This window comes from Carettochelys insculpta, chromosome 2, assembly GCF_033958435.1.
Source record: "Carettochelys insculpta isolate YL-2023 chromosome 2, ASM3395843v1, whole genome shotgun sequence".
In the NCBI taxonomy this organism is placed as follows: Eukaryota; Metazoa; Chordata; order Testudines; family Carettochelyidae; genus Carettochelys; species Carettochelys insculpta.
Genome location: NC_134138.1, coordinates 275,313,547 through 275,333,097, shown reverse-complemented (window position 1 = coordinate 275,333,097; position 19,551 = coordinate 275,313,547). Strand labels below are relative to the sequence as shown.

The 19,551-nt window shown below is 52.8% G+C and overlaps 2 protein-coding genes across 2 annotated transcripts; both read right to left on the bottom strand.

Annotated features, from left to right (window-relative positions):
* Window positions 1-400: 400 nt before the first annotated feature.
* Window positions 401-7,033, bottom strand: LOC142008347 (cathelicidin-related peptide Oh-Cath-like). Its single transcript, XM_074985527.1, has 5 exons — window positions 6,851-7,033; window positions 4,484-4,546; window positions 3,689-3,733; window positions 2,012-2,095; window positions 401-523 (listed from the first exon to the last, which is right to left on the bottom strand). The coding sequence occupies exons 1-5, from the start codon at window positions 7,031-7,033 to the stop codon at window positions 401-403; spliced, it is 498 nt and encodes a 165-aa protein (XP_074841628.1).
* Window positions 7,034-8,866: 1,833 nt separating this feature from the next.
* LOC142008962 (cathelicidin-2-like) lies at window positions 8,867-15,403 on the bottom strand. The gene is made up of 4 exons (XM_074986347.1): window positions 15,230-15,403; window positions 13,847-13,954; window positions 11,775-11,858; window positions 8,867-9,059 (listed from the first exon to the last, which is right to left on the bottom strand). Exons 1-4 carry the CDS (start codon window positions 15,401-15,403, stop codon window positions 8,967-8,969), a joined length of 459 nt encoding a protein of 152 aa, XP_074842448.1. The 3' UTR covers window positions 8,867-8,966.
* Window positions 15,404-19,551: the final 4,148 nt, after the last annotated feature.

The following is a 19,551-nucleotide window of genomic DNA, read 5'->3' as shown; positions in this document are numbered from 1 at the left end:
GCACCGAAGCCCCTGGTCTTTTCCCTTTCAGAGAGGCTGAGTGTCCTTTCCCTTACAGCAGGACGTGCACTGTTCTAATCAAGAACACCCCTGCTCTGAGCACCGCAGGACAGCTGCTTTCTTGTCAGCTACCACATGCATGGAGACGAGTCCTGCTTTGCGTGTGCTAACAAGGACAGGTGCCTTGCTCAAGTTTGGATCCTCACCCACAGCTCAGCGCTGGGATGTAGAGACAGAAGGGCAAATACACCACAAATTAAAATGACTCCAGACTTTATTGTAATGAGCCTAACAAACCACTAACAACCCTGCCCAACTATCACTGGTAGGAGGTGGTCCAAGCCACTTCTTCAGGCCTCTTGTTCCTCCTGTGGAGAGCTGTTGACATGCCCTGACCTCTCTATATCGTTCCCGGTACCCCTCTGCGGAGTGGGCCTTGTCCTCTGCCAGACAAGAGGATCTTGATTCCTTCCTTAATCCCCCTTCTGATTTTTCCACATCTGGAGTGCCAGGCCTGAGTGCGCTGGACAGAGATAGAAGCTGGTGAGGATCTCCTGGGAGGCATGGAGCTGCTCTGCACATGCCAGGCTTGCTTTCCCTGGGGCACCCTGTCCCCTCCACCACCTGGCTCACTCTTACCTGTTTCATCCTGCACCCAGGGGATCTCTGTTTAGATGTGATGCTCTGTCTCCCCTTTTTAAGGAGCATTGCTGAACTGCTCTGCTCAGGCCCAGAGCAGGGTTGAACCCAGGAAGTCTGGTGCTAACAGCACCCTTTCAGTAGTGGGATGAAGCCTTTACAGGTAGCTGATGCCTTAACCTCTCATCTGGGCCAGGCCTTACGTATATAGAGCTGGGAGGGACCTTGAAAGGTCATTGAGTCCAGTCCCCTCAACAGGGCCAAGCACTCTTTGAGTTTTTTTTCGAAATCTATTTGCCCCATACCCTTAAATGGCCCCCTCAAGGTCTGAGCTCACAACCCTGGTTTACAAGGCCAATGCTCAAACCACTGAGCTATCCCCCCCCAACCTCGTTCTCGATAATAGCATTCATCACTGTGTTGCAGTGTCCTTGTCTCCAACACCTGCTGTGTCAGATGGAGGAACTCTTTAGCCGGGTAACTGTGGCCTAGGCAGCTCGACATGGGAGAGCCGGTCCTAGCCCAGCCGCTCAGGGTCTGGCTTAGGTGCTGAAGCAGAGCAGTTACACCCCCTGTGTGTTTTCTCCCTGGCTCCCATGACTGTGAGCCAAGGAGGTGATGGAGAGCTCAGAGCAAGTGAGCTGTGCTTGGAACGGCTTCTGCCCCTTTGCAAGGAGGCACAAGGACACCTGCTGGAGGGCCTGGCGCTCTGGGGCAAAGCTTTCATTCAGCCCCTAGGCCTTCTAGCCCCTCTGGTGTCTCCTCCTGGTTTGGCTCACAAGGAAGAGAAGAGATCTAGTATTACCTCTAGCTGAGGGAGGTCTCCTCTGGCTCGGGAGGGCCCGGCCTGGGTGCTTGGCGCTAAGGGAACGAGAAGGGGTTCTAGCCGAGATTCCCCCAGGTGTGCAAGACAAAGGCCATTGCTGTGCAAGCAGCCTGCGGTGCATGGATTCAGTATAACGGGGGGGGGGTGGGACAAGACGCCATGCGGCAGAGCCTACGGCTATCAAAAGCAGTACTGGGTAGAACCCCTGATTCTGCACCCACCGTGTTCCTCATGGTGAATATCTGCAGAGTGCTTTGAGCACGCAAAGTGCTCCAGGACAGCCAGGTCCGGCCATAGCGCTGACTCCCAGAGCTTGCCTGTCCTGGCCCACCCCTCAACCCTGCAAAACGGGGGGCGTGTCTGACTTCTCCTGTTGCAGCAGACAGAGGGGCTGCAAAACACCCTGGCCAGTCGGAGGGGGTGGAGCCCCTCTTCTGCCTATGCCCCAAGCACGTGCCGTCAGGCAGGCGGCGTGGGAATAGCCTGACAGTGGGGACTCCTTGGCCCCACCCAAGTCTGCCCCGCACCGGCGAATGGAAAGCTCACCTCCTGAGTCACCGTATTACAGGTGAGCAGCACCAAGGGGGCCTCCTGGTCCACGGAGAGGGTTCCTGAGCACTCTGTCACCACCTGCAAGGAGAAGGCGGATCAATGTCACGAGCTGTCCCGTCGGTTTATCTCCAGGGGAGTCGAACCTCACTGGCACTGAGCCGGGGCCACCGAGCAAGGTGGCAGATCAGTTCCAGGTGTTCTGATGACTGATGTCCCTCTCACCCTGGTAACACATCATGGGGGATGCCGGTCCTGTTCCCAGGCCTCGTGGGAGGTACCACATCTAAGGCAGGGCCTGTAAGTCATAGCCTCATAGAATCCTAGGGCTGGAAGGGACCTCAGGAGGTCATCGAGTCCAGCCCCCTGCCCACAGCAGGATCAACCCCAACTAACTCATCCCCACCAGGGATTTGTCAAACCAGGACTTAAAAACCTCTAGGGATGGAAATTAGTCATCTCATAGTGTTCGTACAGGGGTAATTGCCTGCCTGCTGTGCCCTGTTCTCGCTGCCTGCTTGGCCCGGGCTTAGCTATCCATCAACACAGATAACCTGTCACCTGAAGCTCCAGGGGGTACGTTCTCTCCTAGGCATATGAAGCTGCACGTCTGTTGAGGCTCACAGGCCTTGTGGGTGCATATCAAAGGTAGTGGGCTGGTGAGGGATGAGCCAGAATTTCAGTCCTTGAGTTTTGTTGCTGAAACTCTTTGAAATGCCCCCAAATGGTTGCTCAAGAGAGATTCGTTAAAGAGGAGCGGCTGGAGGCGTTGACTGGGTCTGTTCTGTCCTGATGCTTTCTACCTAGCAAAGGACAGTGATGGGGAGGCTGGATTCAACTTGGGGCCTCTTTGTTAAGTGCCTTCAGCTGGAATTATTGTTATTTACTGTTTGCTTTAGGAACCCTGCTCAGAAGGCCATGCCACAGAGGCCGGCTGGTCCAGTGGCTGCCTGTGGATGTGGAATCCCAGGGTTCAACTCCCTGAGTCTCCTGCGGCTGTAAAGTGGGGATAACCCTTCCCTGCCCCACAGGGGTGCAGTGAGGATAACTGCATTGAAGACCATCAGGTGCTTACATGAGGCAGCCGTAGTAGGATGCAATGACCATAGTCAGACAGCCTCCAGTGGCTTCCTAGCCAAGCGGACAAAGCAGGGGAGATGGGCTTGACATTTGATGGGTGTGGAGCTACTACACAAAGCAAGATGCACAAGGCATCTACTGCAGAGCCAGGAGCTCAACAGGGGTTTCTGCAGTCCATGTCTGGTGCTTTTCCCCAAGCCCTTCCTCCTGGACTGGTTCTTTCTCATCCTACAGAAGTTGTGGTCTCCAGGGCCCGGGGGAAGGCTGCCCCCCGCCTTTCAGTGGCGTCTTTGTCCCGGGTGTGCTGGTTTCTGGAGGGGTTGTTTCCCTGGGCCAAAGTGACCAGCCTGGACCAAGCACTCTACCGCAGCACCCTGTAACTGAGGAGTAGTTCGCATTCTGAGCTGCCCCATGACGGCTCTGCCCCTTGCTGCCCGAAACACAAGACTGCCATTTATGGAGCTCTCCGCAACAGGATGGAATAACGGCCACGTATGGGCACCAAAGGCCCCGTTCTGCTCCCACCGGGAATTCAACAGCAAAGCTCGGCAGGGGAGGAATGGGAGCATTTTGAAACACAGAGCAGCTCCTTACCCCATTGGCCCTGAAGTCGCATTTGTCAAGGAGCAGGTCCTCAGACAGGAACAATCAGTGTCACACATACAGAATGGGAAAGGACGGCCTAGGAATGAGTACAGCAGAAAGGGATCTAGGGGTTATAGTGGACCACAAGCTAAATATGAGTCAACAGTGTGATGCTGTTGCGAAAAAATCAGACATGATTCTAGGATGCATTAACAGGTGTGTTGTGAACAAGACACGAGAAGTCATTCTCCTGCTCTACTCTGCGCTGGTTAGGCCTCAGCTGGAGTATTGTGTCCAGTTCTGGGCACTGCAGTTGAGGAAGGATGTGGAGAAATTGGAGAGGGTCCAGAGGAGAGCAACGGGAATGATCAAAGGGCTAGAGAACATGACCTATGAAGAAAGGCTGAAAGAATTGGGCTTGTTTAGTTTGGAAAAGAGAAGATTGAGGGGGGACATGATAGCAGTTTTCAGGTATCTAAAAGGGTGTCATAAGGCAGAGGGAGGGAACTTGTTCTTCCTTGCCCCTGAGGATAGAACAAGAGGCAATGGACTTAAATTGCAGCAGGGGAGGTTCAGGTTGGACATTAGGAAAAAGTTCCTAACTGTCAGGGTGCCCAAACACTGGAACGAATTGCCAAGGGAGGTGGTAGAATCTCCATCACTGGAGCTATTTAAGAAGAGGTTAGATAGATGGCTTTCAGAGATGGTCTAGAAAGTGCTTGGTCCTGCCATGAGGGCAGGGGGCTGGACTCGATGGCCTCTCGAGGTCCCTTCCAGTCCTACTCTTCTATGATTCTATGATTCTATGGGGCACTTGGTCTCTTTCACCGTGAACGGCAGCAGCTGGAGGCTTTCATTGATTGTGGCCTGCAAGGAAATGAAAATGTGGCATTAGCTGTGCTGAGCCATAGACGCGCCAGTCAACATATCTCTGTGAGGGACATGCACTCCTGTCTGTGAGATGCAAAATTAACCTCTCCCGGGCATGCAGCAGAAAATTCCTCTGCTCCCAGGTAGCCAATATGCAGCATAGGTGCTATTGAGACTGAAGTAGCTTAAAGAGACCAGATGGGGTGGGGGAGGTAAAAACTTTTTGGTAGAGCCAACTTCTGTGGGTGAGACACGAGCTTGTCTGGATTCAACAGGCGAGCGGCGACTCTCCCTCTGCCCCAAGCCCTGCATCTCCCCGTCCTTGCTCTGTCCCTGTGCTGCCCAGACCCCTCTGCAGCCCTGCTCTGCTCCTGCCTGCCTCTTCCTCTGGAAAACAACAAGAAGTCCTGGGGCACATTACAGACTCAGAGCTATTCTGGAGCATAAGCTGTCATGGGCGAAGACCTACCTCCTTCCTCCGAAGTGGGTCTTTGCCCACGAAAGCTTATGCTCCAAATTACCTATAAGTTTCTAAGGTGCCACAGGACTTCGTGCTGTTTTTGAAGATCCAGACTAACTCGGCTCCCTCTCTGGTAGTTGTCTTCCTTTGCACGGCTTCCAGTGAGTGCAGGAGGTGGTCGATGACCCCCTGCATGGCCCCTGGCAGTGGCTGTGCACCCAGAAGCAATAATGTTGCACATGGTTGTCCATGAGACTTCTCTAGCCTCTTTCTTGCCTGTTGATGACACAAAGAGACATGACCCACCTATGCTTATAACTGCCACAGCATTTGTGGGCACTCAAGCAGCAAGACCCCATTGTACCAGGTGGCATACAAATGGAGAAGTGACTAACTGGACGGTGGAGAACATTTTCTGGCGGTGGTGTTTAGCTACAACAGCCCCTGCACCCTGGCCGGGGGTTAGACAAGATGACTAAGAGGTCACCAATGAAATTAGTGGGTAGCAGGTTTAAGACTAGCAAAATGAAGTTTTTCTTCACAGTAGACCCATGGAACTCCTTGCCGGAGGATGTTGTGAAGACCAGGACTTTAGCAGGATTCAAAACAGAACTAGCCAAATTCATAGAGGAGAGGGTGACCATATTTCCCTATGGGAAAAATGGGACCCCTGGTAAAAATTGCTTGGAATTAAGTGAGTTGAATGGCAATCTAATAGAACTATGCAGTGCAAACGCTCAGTGTGGCATTAAGGTGACTCATTGAAAAGATGCACTGCATTATTTTAACAACATGGGTAAACATCAAGAATATATACCTACCACTGAGTGGTTATGGCTCTGTAGAAGTGCCGGCCTTGTTCTAATTTTGATGCCCTTCAGCGTGTGGGTTGGTGGTGTGAGAGAGCATGAGAGGTACAGGAACCAGAGCAGAGGGTTGGAGGCTGGGGGATGGCTGGGGTATGTGAGTGAGCGGCTGGAAATCAGGGCTGGGTGTGCATGCAGAAGGGCAGGAGTCAGGGATAGGGGGCAGGAGTCTGGGAGCGGGTTCTGGAACAATGTAACCCCCCCATTTCAATTTCACTGGAATCAGTGGATTTACAACAGATATGGTGCCTGTTTGTTTCCTAGAGAATAACAAGAAGTTCTGTGGCACCTTATAGACTAACAGATATTTTAGAGCAGAAGCTTTCGTGGGCAAAGACCCCCTTTGTCTGATGCATGAGTTTTTGAAGATACAGACGAGCTTGGCCAGACTGATACCAGTCTTAGAGACACTCCCCTGCTGTAGCCTTAACAATGCAAACCCTCTCTTCAAATCTCTGGGCAGTAAGTGTGGCAGATTAGGGGTTCATGCCACTCTGTAGCTGAGAGCAGGACTTCACCTCTGCCTAAAGCCCCAGGACCCAACTCAGGAAAATTCCCAGACTGAATGTCCTTCTGATTGTTCACGGTCTACACCCATGCAGCCAGCACCAGACCAGCCGGCAACAGACATAGCAACTGGCCTGATTCTGGGGGTTCTGAGCCACCTGTACATCTGCTGAAGTCCAGCAGCAGGTGCACAGTTTTGATGTACAGGGCTGTGAAATCAAGAGGGGGTGGGCTAGCCCATTCCCACCTGGCTCCTAAAATCATAACGAGGGGCTGATCTAGGATGCTGATTTTGAAGAGGAGCTAGTTGCAAAAACGGGTCGTGTTGTAATCAGCTGGTGCTGCCTGCCCGCCAAGAAGGGAGTTGCAGCCTATAAATTTAGGGGACTCGGACATCTCAGAGCCGCAAGGCCTGGCTCGGTCTCTGATATCCTGCAGCAGTTACTACTTCTGTCTCCAGGTACTTACCCCGTCAGGCTGTGGCTCTGCTTCCAGGAGCCTGAAGGCAAAGGCTACTTGTGGTCCTTGGTCGTAGAGGTTTATGGCCAGGGAAACAGCCTCTTCATAGCTCAGCTCCTGCTGCGGAGGAGGTGAAGTGGTGGTTGCCATGGTTACCCCGAGTACCGTGAGGACTCCCCAGTAGCTCTCCATCCTGGTTTGTAGGCCTTGTGTTGTTAGAAAGTGTGAAACCAGGATAGTGAAGGCAGGGAGAACACAGCCTGTGAATATTCTTCACTGTGTTATTCCGTAGAGCTGGGTGGTTGAGTCCAGAGCTTGTTTCTTCCCAAGCTGAGAGGTATGTGAGCCTACAAAGAGTTAAGCTTGGCCGCAGCTGGAGTTTGGAACCAGCCTTCAAATTTAGATCCAGCTCTGTGAATTTCTAAACACTGGGTGGCCTTCACCTGTGGATTTGGGGGTTGTGAAGTTCCACCTAGCACAAAGGACAAAGGGGCCCAGATCTAGATCTAGGCTGGGGCCTCCCCAAGCCCCAGATAACAAGACAGGGCCAGCATAGCTGTAGTAAATCCTTTTGGAGGCAGCACAGGATGGTTTTCAGACTGTGCAGGCTGCAGCCTCTGTCTAAGGCCAGGCCTGTCTGTGCTAGCATCCCCTCGCCTATCTGTTATACCTTGGCCACAGGGGAGCAGCCAAATGCCAGGGTAGAAAGCTTCCACCATGCTGTCTGCCTGAGATGGGGATAATCCATCCACCCTGCAGGCTCAGAATCTCCTTCCTACCTCTCATCTTCTCCCCCTGGCAACAGCAGCCCTGCATGTCTATCCAGAGCTCATCTCCTTCTGTTCCCCAGCCTCAGTAGCCCAGAGTCCCTGCTCCTCCCATCACCTTCACCAATCCCCTTCAACTCCTCCCCCCACAACTTCCACCCCTCAAGCCATGCAGGGGGGTCAGATGCTTTCACCTCCTGTTTTATCTCTGGGGGATCCCCCCTTCTTTGCCCTCTACATATGGCACCAGGCTGCAATGCTCTCCTTTCTCTCAGCATCCCAGCTGATGTAACTGCCCAGGGCAGACTTGAACCTGAGACCTCAGGAGCTTAGTGCAGGTGCCTCTACAGCTTGAGCTAAAGGCCAGCTGGTTCCCAGCTCAGCCTGTGGAGGACACTTATGCGTTCTCTGTGATGTGGTCTCAGTACTGCTCCATGGGACAGTGAACCACCCCTAGGTGAGTGGGTCACACTGTCTGCCCATGTGTGGGGTGACCCCAGACCGAAGGCCCACCCCACCCTTTGCTTGGGGGCTGCACGCCAGGCTTCCCCCTAGGCATCCCTCTCCATTGCAGAACATCATGGCTCAGCCTTTTGTGGGGCTGGTGGTGGCAGGATGACATGGGCCAGACACAGGAGCCCTCCATAGCCAGCAGCCTCCTGAAGCACCAGCACGGGCAGCCATCCCCCCACACTCACCAGGTCAATGGACCCCTGGGTTCTACTTATAAATGACCCGGTTGCACCACCTGGCTGTGGGTGCACTGACTTTTGCATGTCCAGCTTCTAGCTCCAGTACCAGCCAGGGGTGAAATCCCTGATTGCTCCAGCCAGGGAGTCCTGCATGAGAAATCCTCCCCTGGCTGGACCCCCCTGACCTTGTGGGTCCCGGTGCCTCTGCACCTCTTCCACAACGGGAGCTGCAGTCATGGAAGCAAGAGGTGCTCAAGGTGGGTGAGTCCAGAGCACAGGCCTTTTACTCTGTCTCTCTGGCTATTTTGTCCCCCTGGAGTGTGGAAAGGGGGGCAGCTCCGTGCCTGAAAGGGACTGCCCAGCAACCGCCAGATCAGGTGGGGGATGATACCAGCCCCCTTCCCCCAGCAGTGTTGAGGGCTGAGGGGTTACGCGCAGACACCCAGAAAACACGCGCAGCCCTACACATCTGCAAACAGCGGTTTATTGTACGGAGAAGCCCTTGCAGTGGCAGCTGGAGTCAGGGCTCAGCTAAGCCAGGAGGAAAACACCAGCCCTGAGGCGGTTCTGCCTCATTCTCTTTCTGCATCGACCCCTGCGAAGGGCCCAGCGGGTGGGGACACAGGCAGGTCTACCCAGCTTGCGTTCCTCCCCTGGGTCTCTGGATTAATTTCTCGATTTGAAAATAGAAATGGCGTGACCGATGACTTTTGCTCCTAGTCTCACCGCGGGGATCCACCACCTGGTGACGTGAACAGGCTGCGTGTGGGGAAAAGAAGAGGGTAAGCGTCTCCACGGAGGACCCCTGGGCTTCTAACGCTACATACGTTCAACTTCATCGCCGGCAGCATGCCAAATGCGAGGGTGAGCTCTGAGGAAGGTGAGGAGGCCTATTCTTATGTGCTTTGTGCAGGCTCGGAGCAAAGCCAGACCAAGAGGAGCTGGGAGTGGTCAGGAAGGGATGGCTACAATTCTGTCAGTGGGGAGAAGCCTCTGCTGTAGCAGCTAGGGCACTCGCTGGGCTCTGGGGGAAAGGGCTGGCTTTCCAGAGGGAAGGTGGCTCCTTCTCTCTTGGCTGGTCAACGACATCACACCAAGGGGATCTGTGCTGGGGTGGAACAGGCTGGAGGGTCAATGTTCTGTGGAAACTGTTTCCCAAGGGTTCCCAATCATGTGGTAGTGTCTCTCCAGGCCTGTGACAAAGCCCACTGAACATAACGGAAAGAGAGTCATGGGTGAGCTGGATGTCCAGATAAGCTCCTGCCACTTGCAGGGAGGTTGGCCCATCCCCAACCAATGTAGATGCTATCATGGGAAGTGAACCAGAGGCCTCCTGTCTGTGGCGCAAGGGTGGGGGCTTCCCCTGCTAAGGCGCCTCTGCTCATCTCGTTAGACCCGGCCACAGAGCAGCAAAGAGCCAGACACCTGCCTTCCCTGCAGGGCAGGGCAGGGCAGTCCGTAGGCTGTACGAGGCCCTACGCAGGCCTATTAAACTGGTGCCCTGTGCCCCGTGGCAGCCCTGGGGTGGGGGGTGATGATGATTTTTTAGAGGTGTGATTTTATAACCTTTGGCAACATGCTAATGGAATATTTTAAAACAAATTTTAAACTAAGGTCTTGTCGACTAACACAGCCAATTCAGTATCAGAGAGGTCGCCATGTTAGTCTCTTATCTTCAAAAACAACAGGAAGTCCTGTGGCACCTTATAGACTAACAGATATTTTGGAGCATAAGCTTTTGTGGGCAAAGACCCGCTTCATCTCGCACAGCTGATGAAGCGGGTCTTTGCCCATGAAAGTTTATGCTCAAAAATATCTGTTAGACCATAAGGTGCTGCCGGACTTCTTGTTGTCAGGTAGCCCTGTTTGCAGAGCTGCCCTTCCACTTTTTGTCACCAGAGGGCAGTGCAGTCTGGCAGTTCTCTGTCAACAGAGCAAATTGTCAGAACAAAAGAGCAGTCCAGTAGCACTTTAAAGACTAACAGAATAATTTATTAGGTGATGAGCTTTCGTGGGACAGACCCACTTCTTCAGACCATAGCCAGACCAGAACAGACTCAATATTTAAGGCGCAGAGAACCAAAAGCAGTAATCAAGGTGGACAAATCAGGAAAAAAATGATCAAGGTGAGCAAATCAGAGAGTAGAAGCGGCAGAAGGGGCTGCGGGGGGAGTCAAGAATTGGATTAAGCCACGTATGCAAATGAGCCCCTATAGTGACCCAGAAAATTCCAATCTCGGTTCAAACCACGTGTTAATGTGTCGAATTTGAATATAAAAGAGAGTTCAGCAGCCTCTCTTTGAAGAGTGTTGTGAAAATTCCTCTTCAGTAAGATGCAAACTCTTAAGTTGTTAACGGAATGGCCCACTCCATTAAAATGCCGGCTAACAGGATTGTGGATCAAGAGTGTTTTTATGTTTGTTTTGTGTCCATTAACTCTTCGTCTGAGAGAGTTTGAAGTCTGTCCAACATACAAAGCATCTAGGCATTGTTGGCACAATGACTTAAGAGTTTGCATGTTACTGAAGAGAAATTTTCACAACACCCTTCAAAGAGAGGCTGCTGAATTCTCTTTCATATTCAGATTCGGCACATTAACACGTGGTTTGAACCAGGATGCAAATTTTCTGGGTTACTATAGGGGCTCATTTGCATACTTGGCTTAATCTAATTCTTGACTCCCCCCCCCCCCCCGCTTCTGCCTCTCTACTCTCTGATTTGCTCACCTTGATCATTTTTTTTCTGATTCGTCCACCTTGCTCACTGCTTTTGGTTCTCTGCGCCTCTGTGCCTTTATTGGGTCTATTCTGGTCTGGTGATGGTCTGAAGAAGTGGGTCTGTCCCACGAAAGCTCACCTAAGAAATTATTTGGTTAGTCTTGAAAGTGCTACTTGCCTGCTTTTTTGTTTTGACGGCATATAGACTAGCACAGCTCCCTCTCTGTTACTAGAGCAAATTGCGTGTAGCAGCAATCCGTTGACAGAGGTTCTATGGAGACTACTCTGGCGACAGTGACTTCTGGCAACTGGTGCTTCTAGAGTCCACGTAGCCTCTGTGTATACCTGGTCTTGGCACATGCCTGTTAAATGGCTTTATTACCACCTGAATGGCTCTCTCCCAGGTTCAGAGGGCAGCTAAGAGCCAGGCTTTGTCACTGCAGAGCCACAGAACAGGGATAGGAAGAGGCAGATGGGTGGACAGTAAGACTCAAATTTTGGGGTGCCCTGCACCCCTGTGTTCTGTGCCTGGGAAAGGCTGGGCCTTGTCCCATGCATTGGGAGGATTTGACTCCTTGCTCTCTGCTCAGCAGGGGTGGGTTTGTGAGTAAATTTGACCCAAAGCAGAAGGAGACACCCCAGGGGCACTTTTATTCTGAGGAGGGGCTGCCCCAGCCCCGCTCATGCAAGGGATAAGCTCTCCCTCCCCGCCCCCCACAAACCCATCAGCCCCAGATCCTCTGGTTGGAAAGCTCACCCGTGTCGGAGCGGAGTCACAGGTGATGGCGACAACAGGGCAGGCTTCATCGGTGGAGAAGTGTCCTGAGCAGTCTCTGACCAGCTGCAAGGGAGGGAGGGAGAGGAGAAGAGGGTGGCTCAGTGTCTGTCTACACAGCAGCTGGGGAGGTGTGACTGCAGCTCAGGGAGGCGTACCCCAGCTAGCTTTGAGATAGCTAGACCCTAAGTACAGGGTAATCTGCTGGCTGGTCTATGCTGCAGACTGCACTGCTGCTAGATCTCTTGGGGTAATGCCAGATCCCTGAGAGACACAGCCACCCCCACCTAACCGTCCACGCAGACAGCACTGTAGTGAGTGAAGAATTCTTCCACTGACCAAGTAAACGGCTCCGGGGATGGTGGATTAACCGCAGTGACTGGGACCGCTGCCCGCCCCTGCTGTGAATGTAGACAATGAAGCACTGCAGAGGCTCAGTGCCTGGGTTCATAACGAGGGTGCTAGCCCCCGCCCCAGCCCCCGGCTCTACCGCTACTATTAGCCGCGCTCACTCTTATCTAGCTCAATCAAAGCCGGCTGGAATATGTCTGCACATCCTCCTAACTGCAGCGCAGATGTACCCTGAGTTCTGTGGGTGGGCCGGGGTCAGAGCTGCAGGTTCACGGATGCCTGCTCCTAGATTGTGGGGGGACAGGGGGGTCGTTCACGGAAGGGGAGGAGGGTCATCGGTTTTACTGTCACCTGTGCTAAAAGCAGAAAGACAGAGGGTGGCGGGTCTTGTGGCTTGTAGCCCAGTGTGCAGTAACTCAAAACAGATCCGTTCAGCAGAAGAAACCTCATCCTTCTCTTCCCTCCGGAGGGAAACCCTGCACCGCCCACCTCTGGAAGCAGGTCCCCAGGGATGTCTGGGTCAGCCACCGCCCCTCTGCGCTGCTAAGTCGCCACACTGGTGTCTGGTCTCTGCCTGGTCCGCTCGACGACGCTGCAGCTGAAGTTTGAGCTGAATGCCGGTCCCCAGATGGTCTCACTTACTGACCTCTTTAATATGTTTCTGGTTGATCTGCCCGGGATCCTTCCCATTGTTCTGATTTGCAGCCAGCCTGAGGGCTGTCGAACCCACTCAGGGACATTAGGAACCGGGGGTTGGTGGGGTTCTTTTCCAGAGGTGTTGAACACCCGTTGCTTGTACTGACTTCGACTGGTGCGTCAAGTGGGCGCACACCACCTCTGACAGACAAGCCTTATTTAGGGACTGGCCTATGAAGAGCAGGTGCCTGATTTTGGGCAGCTGTGGGGGGAGAATGTTGACCAGCGGGCGTAAACCTCAGCCCCCCAAAAAACAGAGACAACCAAAACGAGAGGCCAGTTTTGAAATTCTGGCTGTGACGTGGTTGGCCAAACCCTGGGGAATCTGTGACCCACCCTTTGGCTAAAACAAACCAACCTACGCTGGGGACCAGAGGCAGCAAAGACCCCGGATGGCACCCAGTCATTTGTTTTGCGCAGCAATTTTTCTCACGTGCTTTCAGAATCTTCCATCTCTTGCTTTGCATCACAGCCTAAACCTTGTGCCACAATTGTTTCCAGACTCCCTCTCCCCTCCCCGCTGCTAGGGCTGCTGGAAAGGGCTGAACCCAAGAACAGCCCTCTCTGAGTCATGAGCGGGACATGGGCTTAGGTGCTGGAACTAGGGCTGCTGGGGACGGGGAGCTGGATCGCCCCCAGGCTGGACGTGGTTTCCATCAGACACAGGCTCTGCACTTTGGTTCGGTGGCTCTCAGGAGCACCCGCACTGTGCACACTTTTCCAGCCCGTTGGCCCCTGGTTTATGTTCACTGCTGGATCAAAGGGAAAGGACCTGGCAGCCAGTGTTGCCACTGCAGTATCACTTACAGCAGGGCATCTGGCCCGGCAGGTTCTGTGATGGTAGATGGGAGCAGACCACTTCATAACATTGCCATGCAAAGCAAAGGGCAGTAAAATCCTGTCTGGTGTCTGCTGTAGCCCTGAGGGACTTGGCCGAGTTTTCTGCTCATCTGCCCAAACAGGAGAGCTTGTCAGTGTCTCCACACCCACAGCTGCTCCTTACTTACCCCGTTGTCTTTGAAGTCGCATTGTTCCACGGGGGCTTTGCCAGATGCTGGGCACGTGGTCTCCATGATGGTGAAGTTCAGCTGCTGAAGCGTATTAGAGGTGAGGCCCTGGACCAAAGAAAAAAGCAGTCAAGGAAGAAGATAACCTTCTCACTGTGAGGGCCTTCACACGCAGCTCCACCATGGCCTTTGTCCAGCCACTGGCACACATGAAATGCAGCCTGGGCACTTGGGATACGGGGGGGACACATCAAGATCTTAGTAAGTGGTCAAGAGTTGCACTTTTCTAGGAGGGGATGCAGGGTCTGGGATGGAGGTTGGGTGCAGAAGGGAGCTCAGGGTAGCGGGCTGGGATACAGGAGAGGTTATGGGGCCTGAGAGGGAGTTTAGGTGAAGGAGAGGGCTGTGACCTGGGCTGAAGTATTGGGGTGCAGGTTTAGGAGGTGGTGCAGGTGCAGGAGAGGAGTCTCACCCCAGGGGATGGGTGCAGGAGGGTATGTAGGGCCTGGGAGGGAGTTCTGACCTGGGGAGAGGATAATCCATGAAAGTTCATTACCTAATAAATAAAATTGCTAGTTTTTAAGGTGCTGCAAGCCTGCTTGCTTTGTTTCGCAAAGATACAGACTAACACGGCTACCCCTCTGGCCCAAGGAGTTTATCATCTAACTAGCCAAGGCAGCTGGCGGATGGACCATGCCCAGGGTCACACTGCAGGTCAGTGGCAAAGCCAGGATTAGAATCCAGAGGCTTCAAATGCTGCCGCAGGCTCAGGCCCACATGGCCTCTCTGTGCTGTTAGAGCAGTGAAAGGCCAGAAGGTCTGAGCCAACCGCTGCTGGAGTGTCGGAGCAGGTCCTGAGTGATCTGGGTGAGGGGGGTAGGGGGGCCGGTGCCAGACAGCAGCATGCGTCAAACAGCAGCTAACGAAGGGACAGGCAGAATCTGTGCTGCTTTTGACCTACGAGGAGAGGCTGAGGGATTTGGGCTTATTTAGTTTGCAGAAGAGAAGACTGAGGGGCGATTTGATAGCAGCCTTCAGCTTCCTGCAGGGCGGCTCTAAAGAGGCTAGAGCGAGGCTGTTCTCAGTGGTGGCAGATGGCAGAAGAAGGAGCAAAGGTCCCAAGTTACAACGGGGGAGGTCCAGGTTGGGTATTAGGAAAAACTACTTTCCCAGGTGGGTGGTGAAGCACTGGAATGCGTTGCCTAGAGAGGTGGTGGAATCTCCATCCCTAGAGGTTTTTAAGTCTCAGCTTGACAAGGTCCTGGCTGGGATGACTTAGTGGGGGGTTGATCCTGCTTGAAGCAGGAGGCTGGACTCGATGACCTCCCAAGGTCCCTTCCAGCCCTGGGATTCTAGGAGTCTAAGGAACCCCTGGGTACTCACCACTTCGGGCGGAGGGCCTGAGGTCAGGAGACGGAAGGCATTCGTCACTGTCGGTCCTCGGTTGTAGAAATCAATGGCCCGGGCGATGGCTTGTTCGTAGGGCTCAGGGGTTTTAACAGGGGCAGCAGACGCCACAGCAACTAGCAGCAGCAGGCAGGCCCAGCCGCTCGCCATCTGTGCTCCTCTTTGTTCCACAGTAAAGAGGGACTGCAGCATGCAGAGCTTTATACCTGACACCTCTTTGCGCAAAGGGGCAATTGGTTCACCCCCTCTGCACACAGCCCTTCCTGAAGGCTGTGACTTCCCCTTTCTTCCCCAGGAAATCTTTCTCACCCAGCAGGACAGTGGCTGCAAAGAAAAGGGCTTCAGACCCTCGCCCCCTCTCTCTATCTGGGGCAAAACCGATCGTCTGAGGGGGAGAAAACCGACCCCCGCTCCACACCGCTGCAACCAGAGAACGGACAGCCCCTCGCCGCTCAAGAGACACCCGTTGCAAATAACGCGGTGAGACAGCCGAGCAGAGGGGACCGGTTTTGTACCTGCCAATAACCACTATCAGCCTGACGGTGCCCTTGTAACGCCATAACGTGGACATGTCCTCTGTCGACAGAAGAAAGTTTTTTCTGTCCAGGTAGTTAAACCATCTTACTGAGAGGTGGCTGCTGTGCTGTCCCTTGACCAAGCCACATCTACACCGGGATTAGGTTGGCCTAACTCCAGCCCTCAGGCAAGGAATGTTTTACAGCTCTCCTCCACGGAGCTAGGTTGATTCAGTTTTTAAGTGTAGACCAAGCCAAAGCCAAAAATAAAGGCTGAAGAACTGATTTGCTGAGGATACCTAACTAGACGTCAGCAAAGAAATCGGCTCCCCAGTAGCCATTTGATTTAAATCCCCAAGGCACTGTGCTCTGCCCTGCAGCTCCCAGACTGTGCAGGGTTCGCAGTACAGGCCTGGGTCCTCTCTTGGGATGGATCCCAGCTGCCTGGATGTAGAGAGAAGCAATAGCTCTAATGATGTCACCCTGACCATGGCCAACAGCTTGGGTCCAGGGTCTCCTATCAATTCCCCAGGGGTGAGAGCAGGCCCTACTGGGTTACCCATGCGAATCGTCAGAGATTTCCTCTTAAAATGTTCTCTGTCCCATCGCTTTTCACACAGGAGGGGCAGCCTGTGCTCAGGGGAAGAGTAAGTGCACCCCTCGACAGGGGTTACTGTCGACAGGGAAATCTCGACAGTATTCTGTCGATGGATTGCAGCTGCACGAAACTTGCTCTGTCGCCAGAGAACTGCCAGGCTGAACTGCCCTCTGGTGCCAGGAAATGGAATGGCAGCTCTCTGTCAACAGAAGTGTCTAGATACACTGCGCTTTTGTCAACAGTACTCTGCCCAGAGACTGTTATGCCTCAGATTTTTGAGGATAATACTGTTGAGGAACATGCAGAGTTCTGTCGAGAGAAATTCTTTAAGTGTGTGGGAATTCCCTGAATCACATCAGCAGAAGGCCCCTTCTGTTGACAAAACTCTGTAGTGTAGACCCAGCCATGGAGCAAGTGTTTTCTTTTGAACTCAGTGCTCTGTAAACCTCAGTCTTTTCCAGAGTGTGATCCCCTGTAACAGAGTAAGCTCCAGACCTGCTTCTGATCTCATCTAGCCAGAGGAGAAGGGATGTGGGTTTTTTTCCACTGAACCCTAACTATGGAGCTGCAGTATTTAATGCTGTAGCACAGTGTTCAGCAACATTTATCACCCATGACACACTTCAGCACTCATTATAATTTCACTGCACCCCCAATATATATAACCCTCCCCTCTCCCAGAACCAGGCACCCCCAGCCCTTGCTATAACCAAATCCACAACCCCTTTCTCAGAGCCAGGCACCCCCAGCTCCCGGCTGTAACCCAATCCCCTCATCCCCCGAGCCAGGCACCCCCAGCCCCATGCTCTAATCCAATCCTCCTTCCCTCCCCCAGAGCCAGGCAGCCCCAGCCCCATGCTCTAACTCAACCCCCCACCCCTGCCCCAGAACCAGGCACCCTCCCCCCCACCCCCTGCTACAAGTCAGTCCATGTCCCCTTCCCCAGAGCCAGGCACCCCAGTCTCCCCAGCCCTCACTCTAAGTCTACACAACAACGAAAGCTCTCCTTAGCTTGGGCCCACATCAGCTGGCCAGTCACAAATGTCTGAGTGCTGAGTAGACGGACCCTTAATTTCCAAGTCTGTTTTGTGGTGCAGTGTCATTAAGTGTAGTTGGCTTCTATTTTACCTCCCGCTACTGCATGATAGCCAAACACTGTCGGTCCTGGGATAGGGCATGTGGTGTTGAAAAATAAGGAATCTGGCAAACGGGCTCTGCATCTTTGGTCTTAGCTCTGAAATGAGTTTTTCCAGTTTGAATTCAGGACAGAGTTTGCTTCTGCATTTGTCAAATGTGTCACCCGTTGTCGGAAGGTAGCCGTTTTCCATTGCCATCTGCAGAGAGTTCTCTTGTCAGTTGAGGTAAGGAAAGATGACTGTATGGGTTTCCCACTGGTCATTTGGCAGTTGGCTGGAATTCCTCTCTGCCCCTTCCTTCAACGTTTTGTAGTTATATTGACAACCGATTGCTTTGGAAATAGCCTTGCAACACTCTTGCAAAGGTGGGGTTGTGTAAAAACTCCCGGCTTGCTGTTGACCCCCCTACTGGTAACGGCCCACAGACTTTTGTAATCTTTTGCCTTTCAGTACATCTTGGAAAACACCCCCACGCTGCTGCTCCTTCCATCCTGGATAGCTCAGTCCTTTTTGGTTACATGCCCACTGTTCATGTTTGAGTTTGCAACCCAAATGCTTAAAGGTCTAAAAACATGAGTGAAAGAACTGGTTTTGTTTAGTCTGGAAAAGAGAAGGCTGAGAGGGGACATCAACAGTACCCTTTCGAGTACCCTAAAAAGGGGTTGCAAGCATAGTACCCAGAGGCACTAAAACCCCATCTAGGGTGAGCGAAGCCTCTGCTCTATGGCTGCAACTGAGAGCCAGCTGGCCTTTAGCTCACAGGGTAGAGTGCCAGGCTTTAGCCCCACTGCTTGCAGGTGCTATTCCTAGTGCCAGCAACCTGGGTCTGTTTGTGTTACACAAGGGTGAGGGAAAAAATTATTCTCCTTAACCTCCAATGATAGGAGAAGAAGTAATGGGCTTAATTGCAGCAAGGGAAGGTTAGGTTGGAAGTTAGGAAGAACTTCCGGTCAGGGTAGTAAAGCGCTGCAATAAAGTATATAGGGAGGTTGCAGAATCTCCATCATTGGAGATTTTCAAAAGGGGATGAAACAAACACCTGCCAGGCACGGTCTAGATGGCCATGGATACAGCGGCCTGGACTTGATGATTACTCAAGGTTCCTTCCTGCTTTATGATTCTATGGTTCTATGAAAGTTAAACATTCTGGACCTAATTTTCCTCTTACTTTTGTCACTGTGACTCAAGAGTCATCACTATTGGAGTGTGGGGAGATACTGATACATAAGAAGGTAAAGAAAAAGAAAATCCCTTCTGGCCAGCGTATTCCATACTTGCTCATTACAGGGTTTCTTGTACCTTCCACTGAAACATCTGGCACCACTTTAGGTACGGTCTACTCTGCAGGGTAAAGTTGGCCTAAGTTTGCAACTCCAGCAACGGAGTTGGATAATGTAACTGAAATCAACATGCCTTAGGTTGATTTACCGCAGTGTCTACACGGTTCTGGGTCTTTGGGAGAACCTCACCCACCAACTTGCCTTAAGCTTTTCATTCTGGTGGAGTACCAGAGCCAATGGGAGTGTGTTCAACAGTTGAAGGCCCACGAAATTGAGCCCCAGTGACTCAGTTGCTACAACATTGATCCACCAATAGAGTAGCCGTACTCTTAGCCAGCATACCAACGTTGGGTCACTGGTTTGAGCCAACGTAGTAATTCCTAAGCTGTTGCTAATGAGCAGGGAACCAAGGCCTCTGCTTGCCAGCATCTGTGCACTGGAGTTTGCTTTCTTAACGTAATTGCCTGCTTCCTTTTGTTCAAGGAAGGGCTTTTGCTCCACTGCTTGCACTGCCCTGTGTGCATGCATGCCACCCTAGCATGGCTATCAATAACAGTACAGTAATCCCTCAAAATGCGCAGTTTCAAGTTGTGCTTAATTTGTATGGACACAAGTTAAGTGCAACTCAAAATCATGCTCCCCCCAGCCCCGGCTCAACCCCTACTAGCCCTGCACAGCCCCAGTTCAGCCCCCCTCCCTGCCCCCGTGGCCCCAGTTCAGCCTCCCCGAGGCTTTGGCTCAGCCCCACCCCCACATGCAGCTCTGGTTC